This window comes from Schistocerca serialis, chromosome 2, assembly GCF_023864345.2.
Source record: "Schistocerca serialis cubense isolate TAMUIC-IGC-003099 chromosome 2, iqSchSeri2.2, whole genome shotgun sequence".
Taxonomy (NCBI): domain Eukaryota; kingdom Metazoa; phylum Arthropoda; class Insecta; order Orthoptera; family Acrididae; genus Schistocerca; species Schistocerca serialis.
Window position 1 is genome coordinate 419,936,649 of NC_064639.1, and position 17,434 is coordinate 419,954,082.

Genomic DNA, 17,434 nt, shown 5'->3' on the forward strand with positions numbered 1-17,434 from the left:
GCGAACGGGCAGAATCTGCTTTATCACTGAAGACCAAGACTCGCCATCCCGTCTTCCAAGTGATCCTGTAATGCCACCAGCTGACCCGTGCACTTCGATGCTGTGACGTGAGTGGGAGATGGGCTAGAGGTGTGTTTGCCAATAGTCCCACTGCTAACAGTTCATGTTGGCACGTATGGGTTCACAAGTCCTCTTATCTAAGCTGTCGTAGCTACATGATCTGCCACTGCTGCTGTCACACTAAGACGGTCCTGGGGTGCGTCTGCAGAGGTCGCCTACAGCTTTGAGAATGATCACATGACCAGTTACCAGCGTCGTTGCACAACTGACGCAGCCTTCCAACTTGTGTGGCAGTTCTCCCAAATGACCATCTCGCCACTCGGAAGGCCACAATTTGCCACTTTTCAAATTCGCTCAGCTGGTGTAGGAAGCACGAGTGCATCTCCATACTGTGGATACCTGCTTGTTTCACACGTTTGCAACACACTGCACCTTCTGGCTGTGAGCGTTCCCTATTAAATTATTGACACAGATGGTGCTTTGTTACCTATGCCGCTCCGCTATCTGTTGGCAGACAATGTTGAAGCTATTATCCGTGCATATGTTGTAATCGTATCGAAATCGACGTCGTGTTTCCAGGTGTACTAATTCTTTTCCTACAGTGTATTTCCATTGAACTAGAATTAATTTATTTCTTTTCGATTTGTCATTTAATAATACGTTTCCTAGTGTTCTATGGGACGTCAAAACATAGCTATGCATTCATGTTTTCATCACTGTCATGCATGGTAACCGATTTATTACCCGTGAAATTTGAGCTTCCTGCCTCTCTCTCCCGGCGTCCTTCCTATGTCACTATCCATAACACAGATTCCTACACCTTTTTCCCCCTCCGCCGGTGTGCCCCAAGGCTCCATCCTCTCCCCCCTTCTGTAACTTTTGTACACGGCGGACATGCCGCCGCCGTCACCCCCCGTCCACCTTCTCCAGTTTGCCGATGACACCGCCTTCCTTGCCCTTGCCCCCACCCTGCAGCGCTCCCAACACCTTCTCCAATCCCATCTTGACCGGTTCACCGCCTGGTGCAACCAGTGGTTGCTCAAGGTCAATTCCTCCAAAACCCAGGCGATCATTGTAGGCAAAACCACCCCTTCCTTCCGCCTCCTTGATTTCTATCTCACCATCTATGGCCGTCCCATCGCCCTCACTCCCACCCTTAAGTACCTTGGCATCACCCTCGACCGTTGCCTCTCCTGGACTCCCCATCTCCGGACAATCCAAGCCAAGGCACGCTCCCGACTCCGTCTCCTCAAGCTCCTTTCCGGCCGTACGTGGGGTCTGGACCCCTCCACCATCCTCCACACCTATAAATCCCTCATCCGCCCTATCCTTTGTTACGCCCATCCGGCCTGGATCTCCCCCCCCCCCCCCACCCTTCATAAATCCCTCCAAATCCTTGAATGCTATGCTCTCCGCCTCGCCTATCGCATCTGTCTCCCCTCCCCCACGCGGATCCTGTACGATCTCATTCCCTTCCCCCACCTCCTCCTTTTCCTTGAAAGGATACGGATCTTTTACACCTCCCGCAAACCCGATCCTCCTCATCCGCTTGTCTCACGCATCCTCTCCCACCCCCGCCTGTTGCCGCACCTGTATTCCCACGTATCACCCGGTCTCCATCTCTCCACCCTCCTTACCCTCTCCCAAGGTGGCTTCCACCAGCTCCCCCTCCCTGATGATGTCCTCCTTCCCTCCATCTACCCCTCCTATCAAATTTGATACTCCCCTGCCACTTCCTGTGTCCTTTCCTTTAGGCACCTCCCCTCCCTTCCTTTTCCTTTTCCCCCGTCCCCTCCCTCCACCCCTCTTGCCCTGGGCTTCCCCTCCCCCTTCCTCCCTTCCCCCTGTCTCCCCTGCGGATGGCATCTGCTCTCCTCTCTCCCTCTCCCACCCCCCTCCACCACTCTTGGCAGGTCCCCGGACTCGTACACTGTTAGTGAACATTCGCACGCCAGAGATCAACGCCTCGTGTTCTGTGTGTGCCGTCGTTTTGTGTTTCAGTGGTTCAGTGTTATTCGTTTTGTGCACCTATGTTCACGTGTGACAATTTTCGTTTCTGTCTGTGTCCAAGTGTCTGACCAATTTTATCTTGGACTCTATGCCCGTGAATGGCACCTTGTATTTTAAAAAGTGTTTGTCTCCGTTTATATGTCTACCATCTTTTTTCTCTAATTGTCTTCATTGTATCTTTGTGTTTCTCTGCGGCCAAAGAGCGGCGTAGCATGCTGCTGCAGGCCTGCCTGTATACAGGTTAAAAAAAAAAAAAAAAAAAAAAAAAAAAAGAAAAAAGAGCTTCCTACGACCTGTCCCTCAAAAGGATCCTATATGATATCATCCACTACCTTTTCCTCGAATACATCCGAACCCTGTACATCGTCTGCAGACTTGATCTTTCTCTCATCCCCTGGTGTCTCCTATCTTCTCTACCCCTCACCTGTTGCTACACCTTCACCATTGTATCCCACCCTCTCCCCACCTCCACACCCTCTACCTCCTTTACCAATGCAACTTCCAGTGCCTACCCCTCCCGGATGATGATCTTCATCCTGATATCTACTCCCCCCTACCATCTCTAAACCCACCTTCACCCATAACCCCTCTCCAGGGCTTCCCCTAAGCGGTTCTTCCTCCCTCCTATGCCTCCAACCTTTCTGGCGAACCCCTCCTGGCTTACTTTCCCTCTCCCACCCCTCCCGTCTCCTGTCCCTTGGTGCGCGTCACCAACCCATTTATTCATCCCACCCTTTCCGCCCCCCATCCCCCGCTGCCCCCACCTGTCTCTTCTCTTCCATCCTCTCAGGGCTCCCCTCCCTCAGAAGGTCCCTCCTGTTTCCTTTTTCATGGTTTCAATCTTTGTTGTGTGTGTTACGTCATGTGCAGTGTTTTTAAAGTGCCGTCGTTTTGGTGCTGATTTTAATACTGTGGCATACTTTTATCTCGTGCTTGTGACTCCAATGTGTTTTAAGTGCATGCGCATCGTTAAATGTGCTTTTTATTTTCATGTTGGCCTTTTTAAAATTGTATCTCACATTGAACGTCTGTCAGATGCCGATATTTCAGAAGATTAACACACCCTGTCTTTTTCAAGGTAATAAACGAAACGTGAGATCGATGTGGTTGGCAACTTAATCCATTGGTGGAGAAGGCTACGTCAAACCTGAAACGGAAGACAGTGTTTGTCGAAAGATAACATACACCGAAAGCAATAATCGCCCCAACACAATAAAAGAAAACCAACACTAAATGTTGTCGTAGTTGTCATGGACGCCGTCTCTCGTTTCATTTGTGCCTTGGAAATGACAGTGTTTTCATCTGTCGAAACACCGGCGGTTGTCGATGACGTTATCTGACTGCATTCCCATAAGTTATCTTACTTAGCTTAACAGTATCTACATGCCACATGGACAGGACGGTAGCCGATACGATACTACAAAAGCGAAATGTCATTCATGAGGAGTACCAAGATTTTTATGAAATTTATACTTATGGTGGAAAATCTCAGCAGACAAACAATGTAGGTTGTGTTATTTTCTACCGAAACACTGCGTACCACCTACAATTTTCTCTCCTCAAACAAACGTCTCTGTCTTCTCAGCAAAAAAAATTGCCGTTCGCAGAACAGATATTTGTTCTAGAACAATCTCACGGAACAAGTTTATAATCGTATTAGATAGAGTATGCTTCAATTACGCAACATGATACAGCACCTTATATACTTCTGCATATCAGTTAAGAAGTGGAAGAAATCAAGGTAGTTGGCTAGCAGGCAGAACTTATGTTGTAGGAGCCCCACATGAGAATAATGTTCAATAAAAATATGATCAAACTAGAAAAAGAGCCAATGATCATGTCAAAAAAGCTATCGACGAATTGAAATTAAAAGTTCCGTTAAAAAAATTAGACCTTCAAGAGTGGTAAAGTGGGTGGAAGCAGTCTAAAATTGGAAGCGCACAGGCAGATATTCCTCGAAAACGTTGATGTATTTAACGTAAAGGAAACAGAAAACAAACTTCGCCAATAAGGATGAGATTCAGCTGCGGTAGTTTTTTTAGTCATTTACGTCGAATCTGTTTAACTGAGATCCCTTGATGTGAGCGTGATTCTACATTAACGGAGATTTAAATTATGTACTTTTCTACCGGCGTTAGAGCAATCACCAAAAAGATCTACTGATCCTTTTTGTGAAACATGGCCATCAGCTACCTACTGCTGTCGACTATTTGTTTTCCATGGACATTACGAGTGTGTATAGATTATTAGCATTACTTTTGAGGTAAAGTAAGACATTTATTTAAACAAAACTATAGTAAAGTATGGATAGAATATCTTCTATTAGTTTTTAAGAAACCCTTTAATACGTAGATGATTGGGTGGTAGTATGAAGAAATGCCGATGTAAGTAAATAACTACTAGGAGGGCTGTTCGGAAAGTATGATACGATCGGTCACGAAATGGAAACCACTGTGAAAATTAAAAACTTTTTGTTTGAAACAGCTCGTTGTCTCTGCCAAAATATTGTCTTTATAGCCGGCAGATCATGTGAGCAGAGATGAAACGCAGGAGGAGCCAATTACCGACTGTATAATGGGCTATCAAACACTTCCTATCAAAACGCTGCAGGAGCATCTTCATTGCCTCTGCAGAGAGCGTCATTGAACTATAATGAAGAAGGAAACACATGACAGTTACGATGTATGGCGTAGACTACATGACATCAGGCGAAATCTCTCATCAGGCCCTCAAAATTGGCGGGAGGCGCTACTTATGTAGGCATCTTTACGTTCCCACAGTGCTCTCACAACTGAAAACTGTGGCGTGACGCGATCGACTAGAGACACAGCCCAACACATCTGTGCAAAGCTTCATCGGATTTTCACTGTTGTTTCCATTTCGCACCCAATCGGACCTTATCTTCCGAATAGCTCTCATACAGGCTTTGATTTTAGAGTTGTAGCCGGTTCATCATGAACAAAGCATGGCAAGCTATAAGGTTTTCCAAGTATATCTAATATCCATAACTTCTTGAGTATGAGAAAATACACTGGTAATGTATAAGCTAGCGTAACTTTTACTTTTTGAGAGGTAATTGAACCAAATTTTGTACATGTTTTCATTATGGTATTGGCAATAATCCGGATTTTTTTAGATTTTTTGATTTTTTTTTGTAAAATAATTTGAACAGGACGTTGCTGGATTCAAGAACACGTACTATCAGATAAGGAATATTTTCTCAAAGTTTACTTATCTCCTTCAAAATATTGTAAGTGTTCTTAGTAATTGATAAACAGATCTGTGTACCAGTTTAAAAAATCAGTCTTGGAACACACGCAACATTTTTTTTAAAATTTATATGTATGATACAAAGCAATTTTTATTTCGCAAAAAATTTAAATAAATCTGACAGTAATGAACTTTGAAAAATTTTGTACCACAGGATTTGTATTACATTATGAAGAAAGTCAGAAGCAAATTTCACCTCTGCAATGGTCCAATAGAAAATGTTCCTTACACATTGAAAAATGAATGTTGCGAGAAATGGAGGAAAAAGATTTTTGATAGTATCGTGCCAAAAACGAATACACAAAAGTTTATTTAATGGGAATCCACAGCTAAAAGCTTCATTTTGAATATAACTACCTTGCATCTGTTTGTTTATTTCGATAACACGACCGATTTCGTAACCTTAGTGACATCATCAGGTGAAGTCAATTATAATGTGATGCAGGAGTGCGTTTGATATTAAACCTTTCGCCCAATTTCTAGAATTTTATTTCAATCTACAAATCATGTCGCGCCCCATGATAAACTAATGTAGAATGGAGGCCAGTAGTTGGAACCATGTTCTAGTGGATCGTTGTAATTGACTTGACTTGATGATGTAACTAACGTTACGAAACCGGTCGTGCTTTTGAAATAAAGTAACTACACAGATACAGCGGTGGTTTTATTCTAGAGAAACAAGTACGTTAATGTCGGTGATAACCATACATATGGTCTTTTCGGACTTTATGTAGCTCTTTTCTTCTGCAGTGCCATTTTGGCAATATCTTTCATCGACCGTCAGAGCTAGCAATACGCACACCATCGAACTTCTTCAATAGGTTTTCAGTGGGGGAAACCTGTATCAAATACTAGTCTCGTAATGGTCTTGATTCTTATAGTCTTACCATCACTGAACATCAGACAAAGATGAGCAAAATTTTGTTTTTGTGCATCTCTTCTAAATGATGTTATTAAAGGTTTGTTTTGGACTTTGTGTTCCACCTGAGGCGCATATCTTCAATAAGTCGTAATTAATCACGTCGTAAATAGGCTGACAGCCTTCTATAGTCTACGTATGTCTTCTCTAATGGCAGGAAATAATAAAACATCGCAAACAAGGCCAGAGTCGTGTAGAAAAGAGGGGCTTGGTACTGCGCGTTGGTAGAAACAAGATGGCTTCTACATCATTCTAGCAGAATGAAATTCTGAGGATTAGAGACAATATTTTCATAATGCTACCGACAAACGTTTTTGAACAATTTTACATACATCCCCCCTTACGGTGAGATTCCGATTGGACTTGTGATAATTGTTTTTATAATTTAATTTTACATCAAAATGCATTACGTAACCCGAGGAAGGATCTCCATTTTTATTTGCAAGAAGAAGTTATACGAACGCTTACCATCAGTGATTCATGCAACGTGCCGTTCTCGAATGGAAGGGGCGACAGTGGGACCTGAAGTACCCTCCGTCACGCATACATCAAAGAGGCTTACGTACACAGCTATAGATCTAATGTGAATATTAACTTCCTAGATCATTTAGAGTTTGTCGATGTTCTTTCTTTTTGGTGTAACTTTTCGGGAGCCCTGTGTGTCCAGTAGTCCCAGTTCTGCTTCTTTATTTATTTAAGAGAGTTAAAGGTCTTTTTACTTTGATCAAAACACCAAACATTAACAGGGCCGTTGCAGCTTAAGAAAAGTGTGAAAAAATTATAATGAAGAAATGAAGTAATTAATTGGTGGGCTATCCGTTAGCCAGGAGCTGAGAGTTAACACCTCGTCTTGCAGTTCTCTACATGCACATATAAAAGATGACATTAGCAGGCTCTACACAGACGATCGTAGCGTAGGCAACACTCTTTCGCTGTACACTCTGAGATGATAATGGCACTGAAACAGAGGATGACACGCGTAAAGCTGAAACACTAAACACCTTTTTCCAAAGCTGTTTCATAGAGGAAGACCGCACTGCAGTTCCTTCTTTAAATCCTCGCACGAACGAAAAAATGGCCGACATCGAAATAAGTGTCCAAGGAATAGAAAACCAACTGAAATCACTCAACCGAGGAAAGTCCACTGGGCCTGACGGGATACCAATTCGATTCTACACAGAGCACGCGCAAGAACTTACCCCATTCTAACAGCCGTGTACCGCAAGTCTCTGGAGGAACGGAAGGTTCCAAATGATTGGAAAAGAGCACAGGTAGTTCCAGTTTTCAAGAAGGGTCGTCGAGCAGATGCGCAAAAATATAGGCCTATATCTCTGACATCGATCTGGTGTAGAATTTTAGAACATGTTTTTTGCTAGCGTATCATGTAATTTCTGGAAACCCAGAATCTACTCTGCATGAATCAACATGGATTCCGGAAACAGTGATCGTGTGAGACCCAACTCGCTTTATTTGTTCATGAGACCCAGAAAATATTAAATACTGGTTCCCAGGTAGATGACATTTTCCTTGACTTCCGGAAAGCGTTCGATACAGTTCCGCACTGTCGCCTGATAAACAAAGTAAGAGCCTACGGTTCAAATGGCTCTGAGCACTATGGGACTCAACTTCTGAGGTCATTAGTCCCCTAGAACTTAGAACTAGTTAAACCTAAGGACATCACAAACATCCATGCCCGAGGCAGGATTCGAACCTGCGACCGTAGCGGTCTTGCGGTTCCAGACTGCAGCAAGAGCCTACGGAATATCAGACCAGCTGTGTGGCTGAATTGAAGAGTTTTTTGCAGACAGAACACAGCATGTTGTTCTCAGTGGAGAGACGTCTACAGACGTTAAAGTAACCTTTGGCGTGCCACAGGGGAGTGTTATGGGACCATTGCTTTTCACAATATATATAAATGACCTAGTGGATAGTGTCTGAAGTTCCATGCGGCTTTTCGCGGGTGATGCTATAGTATACAGAGAAGTTACAGCATTAGAAAATTGCAGCGAAATGCAGGAAGATCTGCAGTGGATAGGCACTTGGTGCAGGGAGTGGCAACTGATACTTAACATGGGCAAATTTAGTGTACTGCGAGTACATAGAAAGAAGGATCCTTTATTGTATGATTATATGATAGCGGAACAAACACTGGTAGCAGTTACTTCTGTCGTTGCAGGGTGGACCTGAACAAGGACCGGGCGAGGTTCAAGCTGCGCCTGCCGAGGCTCGAGATGACCAGCGACTACAAGATCGACGGCCGCATCCTGCTGATGCCCATCATCGGCAAGGGGCACTGCGAGGGAAACTTCAGTAAGTCCACTCACCCCTCCGACAGTTGTACTTCCTGCGTCTTGGTAAAGCTGCAGGGACAGATTATCCAACTTCATTAAAAGCCTACTGGGTGCATTGCCACATCGTCTTGTAATGTCTTAAACGGTTAAAGTACTAAAATATTTGACGCTCCAGTCGTGTTGCAGCGGCCTTCAGAAGGCTATAGAATCAATTATTTTATAATATGATGTGGCAGTACATCGAGAGAGATTTAAACTAAAAGAAGCTCGCCGCGGAAGTCTACGTTTATTAGTCCTTCAACCTCCAGTCTCTCTGATAGAGACCTGATGATTGACATAGTAACTAATTTCTTCTTAGCTGGATGTGAGCACGTGGTCAGATTGCAAAATCTTGTTCGCTTGCGTAGGCTATGCTTGTGGAAACTAAAGCTCCAAGAGACACAAGCCTGGCTTTCAACTCTCTGGGATCATGCAGTTGGCACTTCAATTTGAAGCCAGGACGGAGGCGTAGAGCTAGTACGTGAAAGTACCGAGCAATGAAGTACGCTGGAGTCGCATTCGAGAGGGCAGTGGCTCAAATCCCAGAACGGCCATGCACATTTATGTTTTCCATGATTTTCCTAAATTGTTTAAGGTAAATGCTGTGTTGATTCCTTCGAAAGAGCACGACCGATATTCTTCTCTTTTCTTCCAAATTTGAGCTTGTGCTTTGTCCGCAGTGACCTAATCGTTGACTTTGTTTCATTTTTCCTCGTATGTGATCGAAGATTTCAGAAACGTTTTTAGTATTCTACCCATCTCTCCTAGTAACATGTCAGTCGAGTGTCTTTCAGAACTAGTATACTCTGATGTTAAGTAACACAGTATTTGATCTTCTTCAAGCTAGTTTGTCCTGCCTGCTGGTGAAGCGTCCAGCTTCCTGCCACGACCTTTCCTTGGCATCTAAGCACTGTGTAGCTTTTCCACTCACGCAAGTTCATTTAACGTTCAGACCGCAGACTGCTGTATCTGAAGCGGCAAGGCCAATTTTTATATTTTTTATTTTTGGTCACTGGGGACATTCCTATGAATTACTTCATTATGTACATATTGGTCATCTCATCAGTAAACATTCTCTTACTTCTTCAAATTTTATGTCTCCCGCTAAGAGTGTAAGATGATCTATGTATTTGACTAACTTGGTCTGACAAGAAGGGATGCATTACAATTTCTGCTGAAATACTTGCGATGTAACAACCTGGCCTTTCTGCGCTTGCATCGGCGAACTGAATCTCGCGAATAGAGCTTCACCAAGCTGAGGAGCCAACATTATATTTGGCGCTTTACTACGACAATAAGTGTTTAGCGTTCAGAGTACCCTCCGTTTCAGATTATTGTTTATCGGAGAAATGAAGTCAGTTCACATGTCTGTAAGGAGCGATTCTCTCATACGACCCAAATAAACCAAGATAGTCGCTATATGTGCTCTTTAAGGATTCATAGTATACTTTGTGCCGTAATAACGGCTTTGATACGCCTGGGCATTGAGTCAAACAGAACCTGGATGGCGTGTACAGGTACAGCTGCCCATGCAGCTTCAACACGATATCACAGAATAACTTCCGATAACTGGTGGGTGTGGGAAAGACGTGCGAAATAATCTACAGTATTTGCAAACAACAAATGATTGTGCAGAAGACAAGTCCAAAAAGTTCGTCTTTAGAAAGGCAAAATGTAATCAATGGTGTGTAGCTTGTTTAGCGAAAAAGTCATAAGATTAACGGGAGAAATTCTAGCGACAGGATCGGGTGAAGTGGCTCAATGATTTAAGCACATTACCTCTTATTCAGAAAGAGCAGAGTTTAGATCCCCGTGCTACCATCCAGATACAGTTTTTCTATTGCTTCCCCAATCAGCTCAGACGATCCTGGAATGGCATAATTGAAAAGGACTCTCCTACTAAGTTGGCTATCCCTGTACACCGCATCTTGTACTCCGTCTTAAATGACTTTGCTATGAACACATGATATACGGGCATTCATTGGACAAATATATTATACTAGAACTGACATGTGATTACATTTTCACGCAGTTTGAGTGCATAGATCCAGAGAAATCAGTACCCAGAATAACCACCTCTGGCCGTAATAACGGCCTTGATACGCCTGAGCATTGAGTCAAACAGAGATTGGATGGCGAGTACAGGTACAGCTGCCCATGCAGCTTCAACACGATACCACAGTTCATCAAGAATAGTGACTGGCGTATTGTGATGTGCCAGTTGCTCGGCCACCATTGACCAGACGTTTTCAATTGGTTAGAGATCTGGAGAATGTGCTGGCCAGGGCAGCAGTCGAACATTTTCTGTATCCAGAAAGGCCCGTACAGGACCTGCAACATGCGGTCGTGCATTATCCTGTTGAAATGTAGGGTTTCCAGGGATCGAACGAAGGGTGGAACCACGGGTCGTAAGATATCTGAAATGCAACGTCCACTGATCAAAGTGCCATCAATGCGAACAAAAGGTGACCGAGACGTGTAACCAATGGCACCGCATACCATCACGCCGGCTGATACGGCAGTATGGCGATGACGAATACACGTTTCTAATGTGCGTTCACCGCAATGTCACTAAACACGGATGCGACCATCATGATGCTGTAAACAGAACCTGGATTCATCCGAAAAAACGACGTTTTGGCATTCGTGCACCCAGGTTCGTTGTTGAGTACACCATCGCAGGCACTCCTGTCATGGAGCGTCAAGGGTAACCGCAGCCATGGTCTCCGAGCTGATAGCCCATGCTGCTGCAAACGTCGTCGAACTGTTCGTGCAGATGGTTGTTGTGTTGCAAACGTCCCCATCTGTTGACTCAGGGATCGAGACGCTGCACGATCCGTTACTGCCAAGCGGATAGGAAGCCTGTCATCCCGACTGCTAGTGATACGAGGGCGTTGGGATCCAGCACGGCTTTCCATTTTACCCTTCTGAACCCACCGATTCCATATTCTGCTAACAGTAATTGGATCTCGACAAACGCGAGCAGCAATGTCGCGATACGATAAACCACAATCGAGGTAAGCTACAATCCGACCTTTATCAAAGTCGGAAACGTGATGGTATGCATTTCTCCTCCTTACACATCACAAGGACGTTTCACCAGGCAACGCCGGTCAACTGCTGTTTGTGTATGAGAAATCGGTTGGAAACTTTCCTCATGTCCGCACTTTGTAGGTGTCGCCACCGGCGCCAACCTTGTGTGAACGCTCTGAAAAACTGATCGTTTGCATATTACAGCATGTTCTTCCTGTTGGTAAAATTTCGCGTCTGTAGCACGTCATCTTCGTGGTGTAGCAATTTTAATGGCCAGCAGTGTAATTTTATTTGCTTGTTTTTACACGTCTTAAGGACTGGGAAGACTTCTATTAAATTTTTTTCATGCCTCTTTCACGTCATTTATGTTTCAAAGCACCCTCAGCAGCCTGTGCAATAACGTATACATATAGATAAATGAAACGTAATTCTGTAACACTTTTTGCAACTTCGGGGACATTGCGTTATGTGGCAGGCAACCCTGATGACATCGCTGCGTGAGGGGTAGACGCCAGCGACAGCAGCAATGAACAAAAAGCCGCTCCCTGGCTCTGTCCTAACTCATCATGGGATATGTCGTCTGGAATGAAATTTAGAGCTCCTACAAAAGTAGCGAAGGTGCGGTACTTGAACACTGCATAAAGTGTAAAGCACTGCAATCACGAAATATAATTTAGTGACGAAATTTGTGTCTCATTCATCTTTACCGACTGCCAACTTCTTATTTCCATTTCTGTGAGCTCCACTTAATCTTTTCCCTGTCATTTAAGAAGACTATAACTTCTGATAATTTCGTCAAAGCAGATGGAAGACTGTAATGAGTTAATGCAATTATGGCCCATTATCTCGCAAACGTCTTGCAGTGCATACTGTCTTGTCGACTCATACTGAACAGTAGTTAACGAAGAAATATTCTGAACGTTGTAGTTCTTGTACTACGAAAGTAAAATCTGTTTATTTTACCTATATCTCTTGTTATGCAATTCTCCTCTTCGTTATTCTGCTACGTATTGTGGAATGCGGATTGCACGATTGTGAAGCTGAAGAGACGTTCTGCTGCAGTAGCGAGTTATTGATCTGCTAACATGTGTCAAACGAAATCACGCGTATCCGAACAGAGGATAAAACAATGCTCAACCGTCACTTTTTCTGACCTTTATTTGACATTAAAGGCCTTCCTAATGTAGAGAATGTCGTTTTTTCATCGGCGTTAATTACTGTTTAGTTTATAAACGATGTTTGATGTAAAGGTAACAGAAATTAATAAAATTTAGAAGAACAAAGTAGAAATTTTCCAATATATGTTTACAACCTAAAACAGAGTAATTACGAAAACTAATCAGGTGTACGTTTCAAATTTACTAGCTATAGATTAAGAGTATCAAGAGACTAAGATGAGTGATAGGGAGAGGTAATCATGTGCAAATATCCTAAATGAATTATCCGAAAATTATCTTGAGCAGCAAAGCAGAGAACTGACTCGCGACTCGTAGTCATCAATAGGCCCAAATTTTTTGACTCAGTTATCATAGAAAAAGCAATCAGTGATCAAAAAGCCATTACAGCATCACTTAACAAGGTTGTAAATAAGAATGTAAAGAAAGGTAGGAAGAGATCTCTACTTACCAACAGCAAAGAAAAATAGATTTCAGATTACCTGAGTGGTCAATATGAAAATTTCATCTCCAGCGCTGAGAATGTTAAGCATCAATGGACAAAATTTGCGAGTATTGTGCAACACACTATAGACAGATATGTACCTAGCAAAGCTGTAAGCGAATGGATAGACCAAGAGTGGTTCGACAGCCGTACTACAACGCTGCTACGAAATCAGAGATTCACTGCAGATTTAAACGCAGCAAATCTCAGCGACAAACAAAAACTGAACGAAGTCAATATTTACGTAAAGGGAGCGACACATGAAGTGTTGAGCGAATTCGAAAGTAAAATTCCGTCTAACGACTTGACAAGAAGTTCTAAGAAGTTCTGAACTTATGTTAACTCAGTAAACGGATCAAACCAATTTATTCACAGTCACTGTGACCATACTTTCATCGAAACGAAGGATGGCAGACAGAGGGCCGAAATACTGGACATCTTTTTCCAAAGCGGTTTCACTGAGAAAGACAATGCTGTGGTTTCCGCTTTACATGGTCGCACCGGCGTCAAATGACAGATATCACGAAGAGTGACCACGAGTTAGAAAAACAACTGAAACAGTTCAACAGAGAAAAGGCCAAGTATTCTACATAGTGTATGGGAAGGAACATTCTTCTTTTTTAGCAGCTGTGTGCCGCAGGTCGCTGGAGGAGCAAAGCGTTCCTAATTATTGGAAAAAACCTCAGCTCATTGCCGTTTCCAAGAAGCGTCGTGAAAATCTCCCCTGTGGAAATCAACGTGGGCGCCAAAAAGAACGATTGTGTGAAACATTGTTCGTCTACGAGACCCAGAAGGCAGTAGATGCCAGCGTCGTCGTTGATGCCGTGTTTTTGGCTTCCGGAAGCGGTTCGATTCTGTTTCGCACTGCCGGCTAATGAACAAAATCCTAACGTACGGAATATCAGAACATCTGTGTGACTGAATTGAATCTATACCAAGGAGTACACAGCATTTTGTTCTCAACGGAGGGAAATCTACAGACGTAAAAATAACTCAGAGATACTCCATGGGAGTGCTATAATTCTATTACTTTTAAACGTTACACAAGTAAACGACCTAGCGGATAACGTCGGAAGTCGCATGAGGCCTTTAGTGGATGATGTTATATACAGACAAGTCTCAACGCTAGAAAACTGTAGCGAGATGCAGGAAGACCTGCAGAGAATCGACGTTTGGTGGAGGGAGTGGCAGTTGACTCTCAACATAAACTAATGTAACGTACTGCCCACAAACAGGCAGAAAGACGCACTGAAGTATGACTACACGACTGGAGAATAATTACTCCAATGTCACATCCATACAATATCTAAGAGTAAGCCATTTAAAGTGGAGCGACCACATAAAACTGATAGCAGGTAAGGTATATGGCAGACTAAGATTGATCTACCCCTATATCAATACTCCGCAAGCCACATGACAGTGTGTGACATCGGGTACTTGTGGTACCACTTTCTCATCCCTCCTCCCCTGTTCCACTCGCGAATGGCGCGTGGGAAGAATGGTTGTCGGTATACTTCGTTATTAGCTCTAATGTCTCGAATTTTCTTATTGTGGTTATCTCATGAGATGTGTGTGGGAGGAAGTAATAGGTTGTCCTAATCTTCCTGGAGGGTATTGTCTCGGGATACCAATAGTAAACCTCTCTGTGGAGCACAACGCCTCTGTTGTAGCGTCTGCCAACGGAGTTTGTTGAGCATCCCCGCAACGTTCTTGCGCCGCCTAAACAATCCTGAAAAGCGCTACTCTTCGTTGGATACCTCAGGGATTGTACTTCATCAATAAAAGAAGTTCGATCAATACCTGAATCTTATTTGTCTGATATCCGTACCAAATAGGATTGGTAGAGGAGATAGAGAAGAGCACCGTGTTTTTGGCGCAGCTTCATTTAGCAGGAGCGAAAGCGTTACGGAGATATTCACTCAACTCCAGTGGCAAACGGTGCATGAGAGGGGTTCTGGGTCTCGGTGTGTTTTACTGTTCCGAGAGCGTACGTTCATAGAGGAGTCAGCCAGTATGTTACCTCTCCCACGCGGGAAAACTCTGAAGCCAAACTGGAAAGATTCGAGCTCACACGAAGGCTTACCTGCGACCGTTTTTCCCTCCGACCATTCGTAGCTGGAACAAGAAAAGGCAGACGTGTCAGCAGTACACAAAATATCTCCCGCCGCACATCATCAGGTGCCTTGCAAAGTGTAGATGTGGATGTAGATGTAGAAAATAATTTCACATTATCTCTCTGTGGATGTTCATTCCAGTCACGTTTTACTCCTTATTCAGGATATTTCAAGAATAAGTACTATGCATGGAGTCTGGCTAATCTTTGAGCGTTTTTTATTCAGTCGCAAAAGAGAATCTTGCAAGTCAAGGAAATCACAATTAATGAGATAAAATTTCCCTTGAAGAAATGAAATGATAGATGATTGTGTTTGATAATTTAACGCACCACTGTTACTGTAGGGAAACGTGATTTAGTTGGAATTTTAATGGCACAGTTGTGTAAATTAGACACAAATGCGAAAATTTTCGAGGAGGGTATCAATTTGAATAAAATTTAGTCCAAAAACCTGATAGTAGACTGCTGGGAAAGGGTCGAAACCTCGGCTAGTATTTTATATCAGCTTCTGAAGTACAATGTTTGTTTGCACGGGTATCTGCCGCAGCAGCTGTTTTAATCTAGTATTATTGCTTTTTCCGTCTTAATTTTACTGAAAGTGTATTTTTCATTATTTGTTATAAAAGTCCGAAAATTGCAGAAAGTTAATGTCTAACCACATTTTTTTTTTAAATTTCAAATTCCGCTAACAACGATGGAAAAAGTATAGATTTCAAAACATATAACATGAGGCAGAAAGGCCGTAAGTAACATGTGCGGAAATTTCATAAAGAAATACTGTAAATATCGAAATGTAGACTTTTATTTATACGGTACCACATTTCCAGAATGACCACAGAAGATGCTTTATAATAAAAGCGAAACGTGTCTGGTGAAAAGTGCTCTTTAACTGTAGTAAGAATAAGACGGAAAAATCGATAATAATTACTAAAGAATAGTGTTGCAGTACCTGCTTATCTGTGGGCGTATGTGGGCTTAGATTCAAGAAGAAAAGTACGGACACTCTCATTATAGGTGATCAACGGATCACAATCAAACACCTCGCTGCACAAGTGGAAGTCTCTGTTGGTAGTGGTGACACACCAGTCCACCAGTCGGGGTACGCAGTGGTGTGCGTCCGTTGGTTTCCTCGCCGCCTAACGGAAGACCATAAAGAGCATGAAGGCCCATCTGCGCGATATTCCTTGCACGCTCGAGGCTGATCGTACAATGTTTTGTCAAACATCGTCACGTGCGATGAAACATTCGTTCATTACGTCAAATCAGGAACAAAGAGACGAATGATATTAACTTTATTTTGAAACAGAAACAAAACAAAAACCAAAATAAAGTCAATCTTCGGTATCTGTGAAATCAAAATCTGGTGCTGGGTTACTCTACTGCGTGCATAGCATCATGCTTAGATCCTCCTTGACAGGCTGTCCACAAGATGGTCGAGACGATGTTGTCCAAACCTGTCCACTCTTCAGACAGCGCCCCCTCTGAGGTCACTCGTCGTGTTAGGAGGCTTCCAAAGGCCCGGACGATAAGATGGAGGATCCTTTCTGGATATTACACAGACCTCAAACTGCCCGAAATCACGTAACAAACCTACATCATGGGGCTGCGTTCTCGAGACGCGCAATAATTCCTGAATGCCTACACATCCTTCTATGACGATCATCAGACGTCAGGTTAATCCTGTAATTTTCGGTGTAGAGAACCCGACACCAGTGATCGAGATTCCATTCCAGGTTTTTCCTTGCCAATCTTCTTCGTGGACCACGGCGTCGAGGAGAGCGGGATTAGGGGGAAGGGTTCTACAGTTGTTTTTGACGGACACCTTGAAGCGAAATTGATCGTGTAGAACTGACTGCGTACTTATTCGTTGAGACGATCTTCTCACTTGTCTCAAAAAAGGCAACACGTAGTTATCGCTCTCTCGTTGGGATATCAAAGAGGCATTATCTGCACTGAGTGGTCAGCAGCTGGTGTTGGTGGCAACAAGCGAGTAGCAGCTTGGGGGATCACAAGGAGATAGTCGGAATGAGTCCTAGTTTC

General features: G+C 43.4%; 1 protein-coding gene across 1 annotated transcript in view; it reads left to right on the top strand.

Moving 5' to 3' along the window:
* Window positions 1-17,434, top strand: part of LOC126456030 (circadian clock-controlled protein daywake-like) — a 66,708-nt gene that overhangs the window by 26,104 nt on the left and 23,170 nt on the right. Inside the window, exon 4 of the mRNA XM_050091785.1 lies at window positions 8,436-8,569. Within this exon, the coding sequence (XP_049947742.1) occupies window positions 8,436-8,569 (134 nt within the window). The remainder of the gene's footprint in view (window positions 1-8,435; window positions 8,570-17,434) is intronic.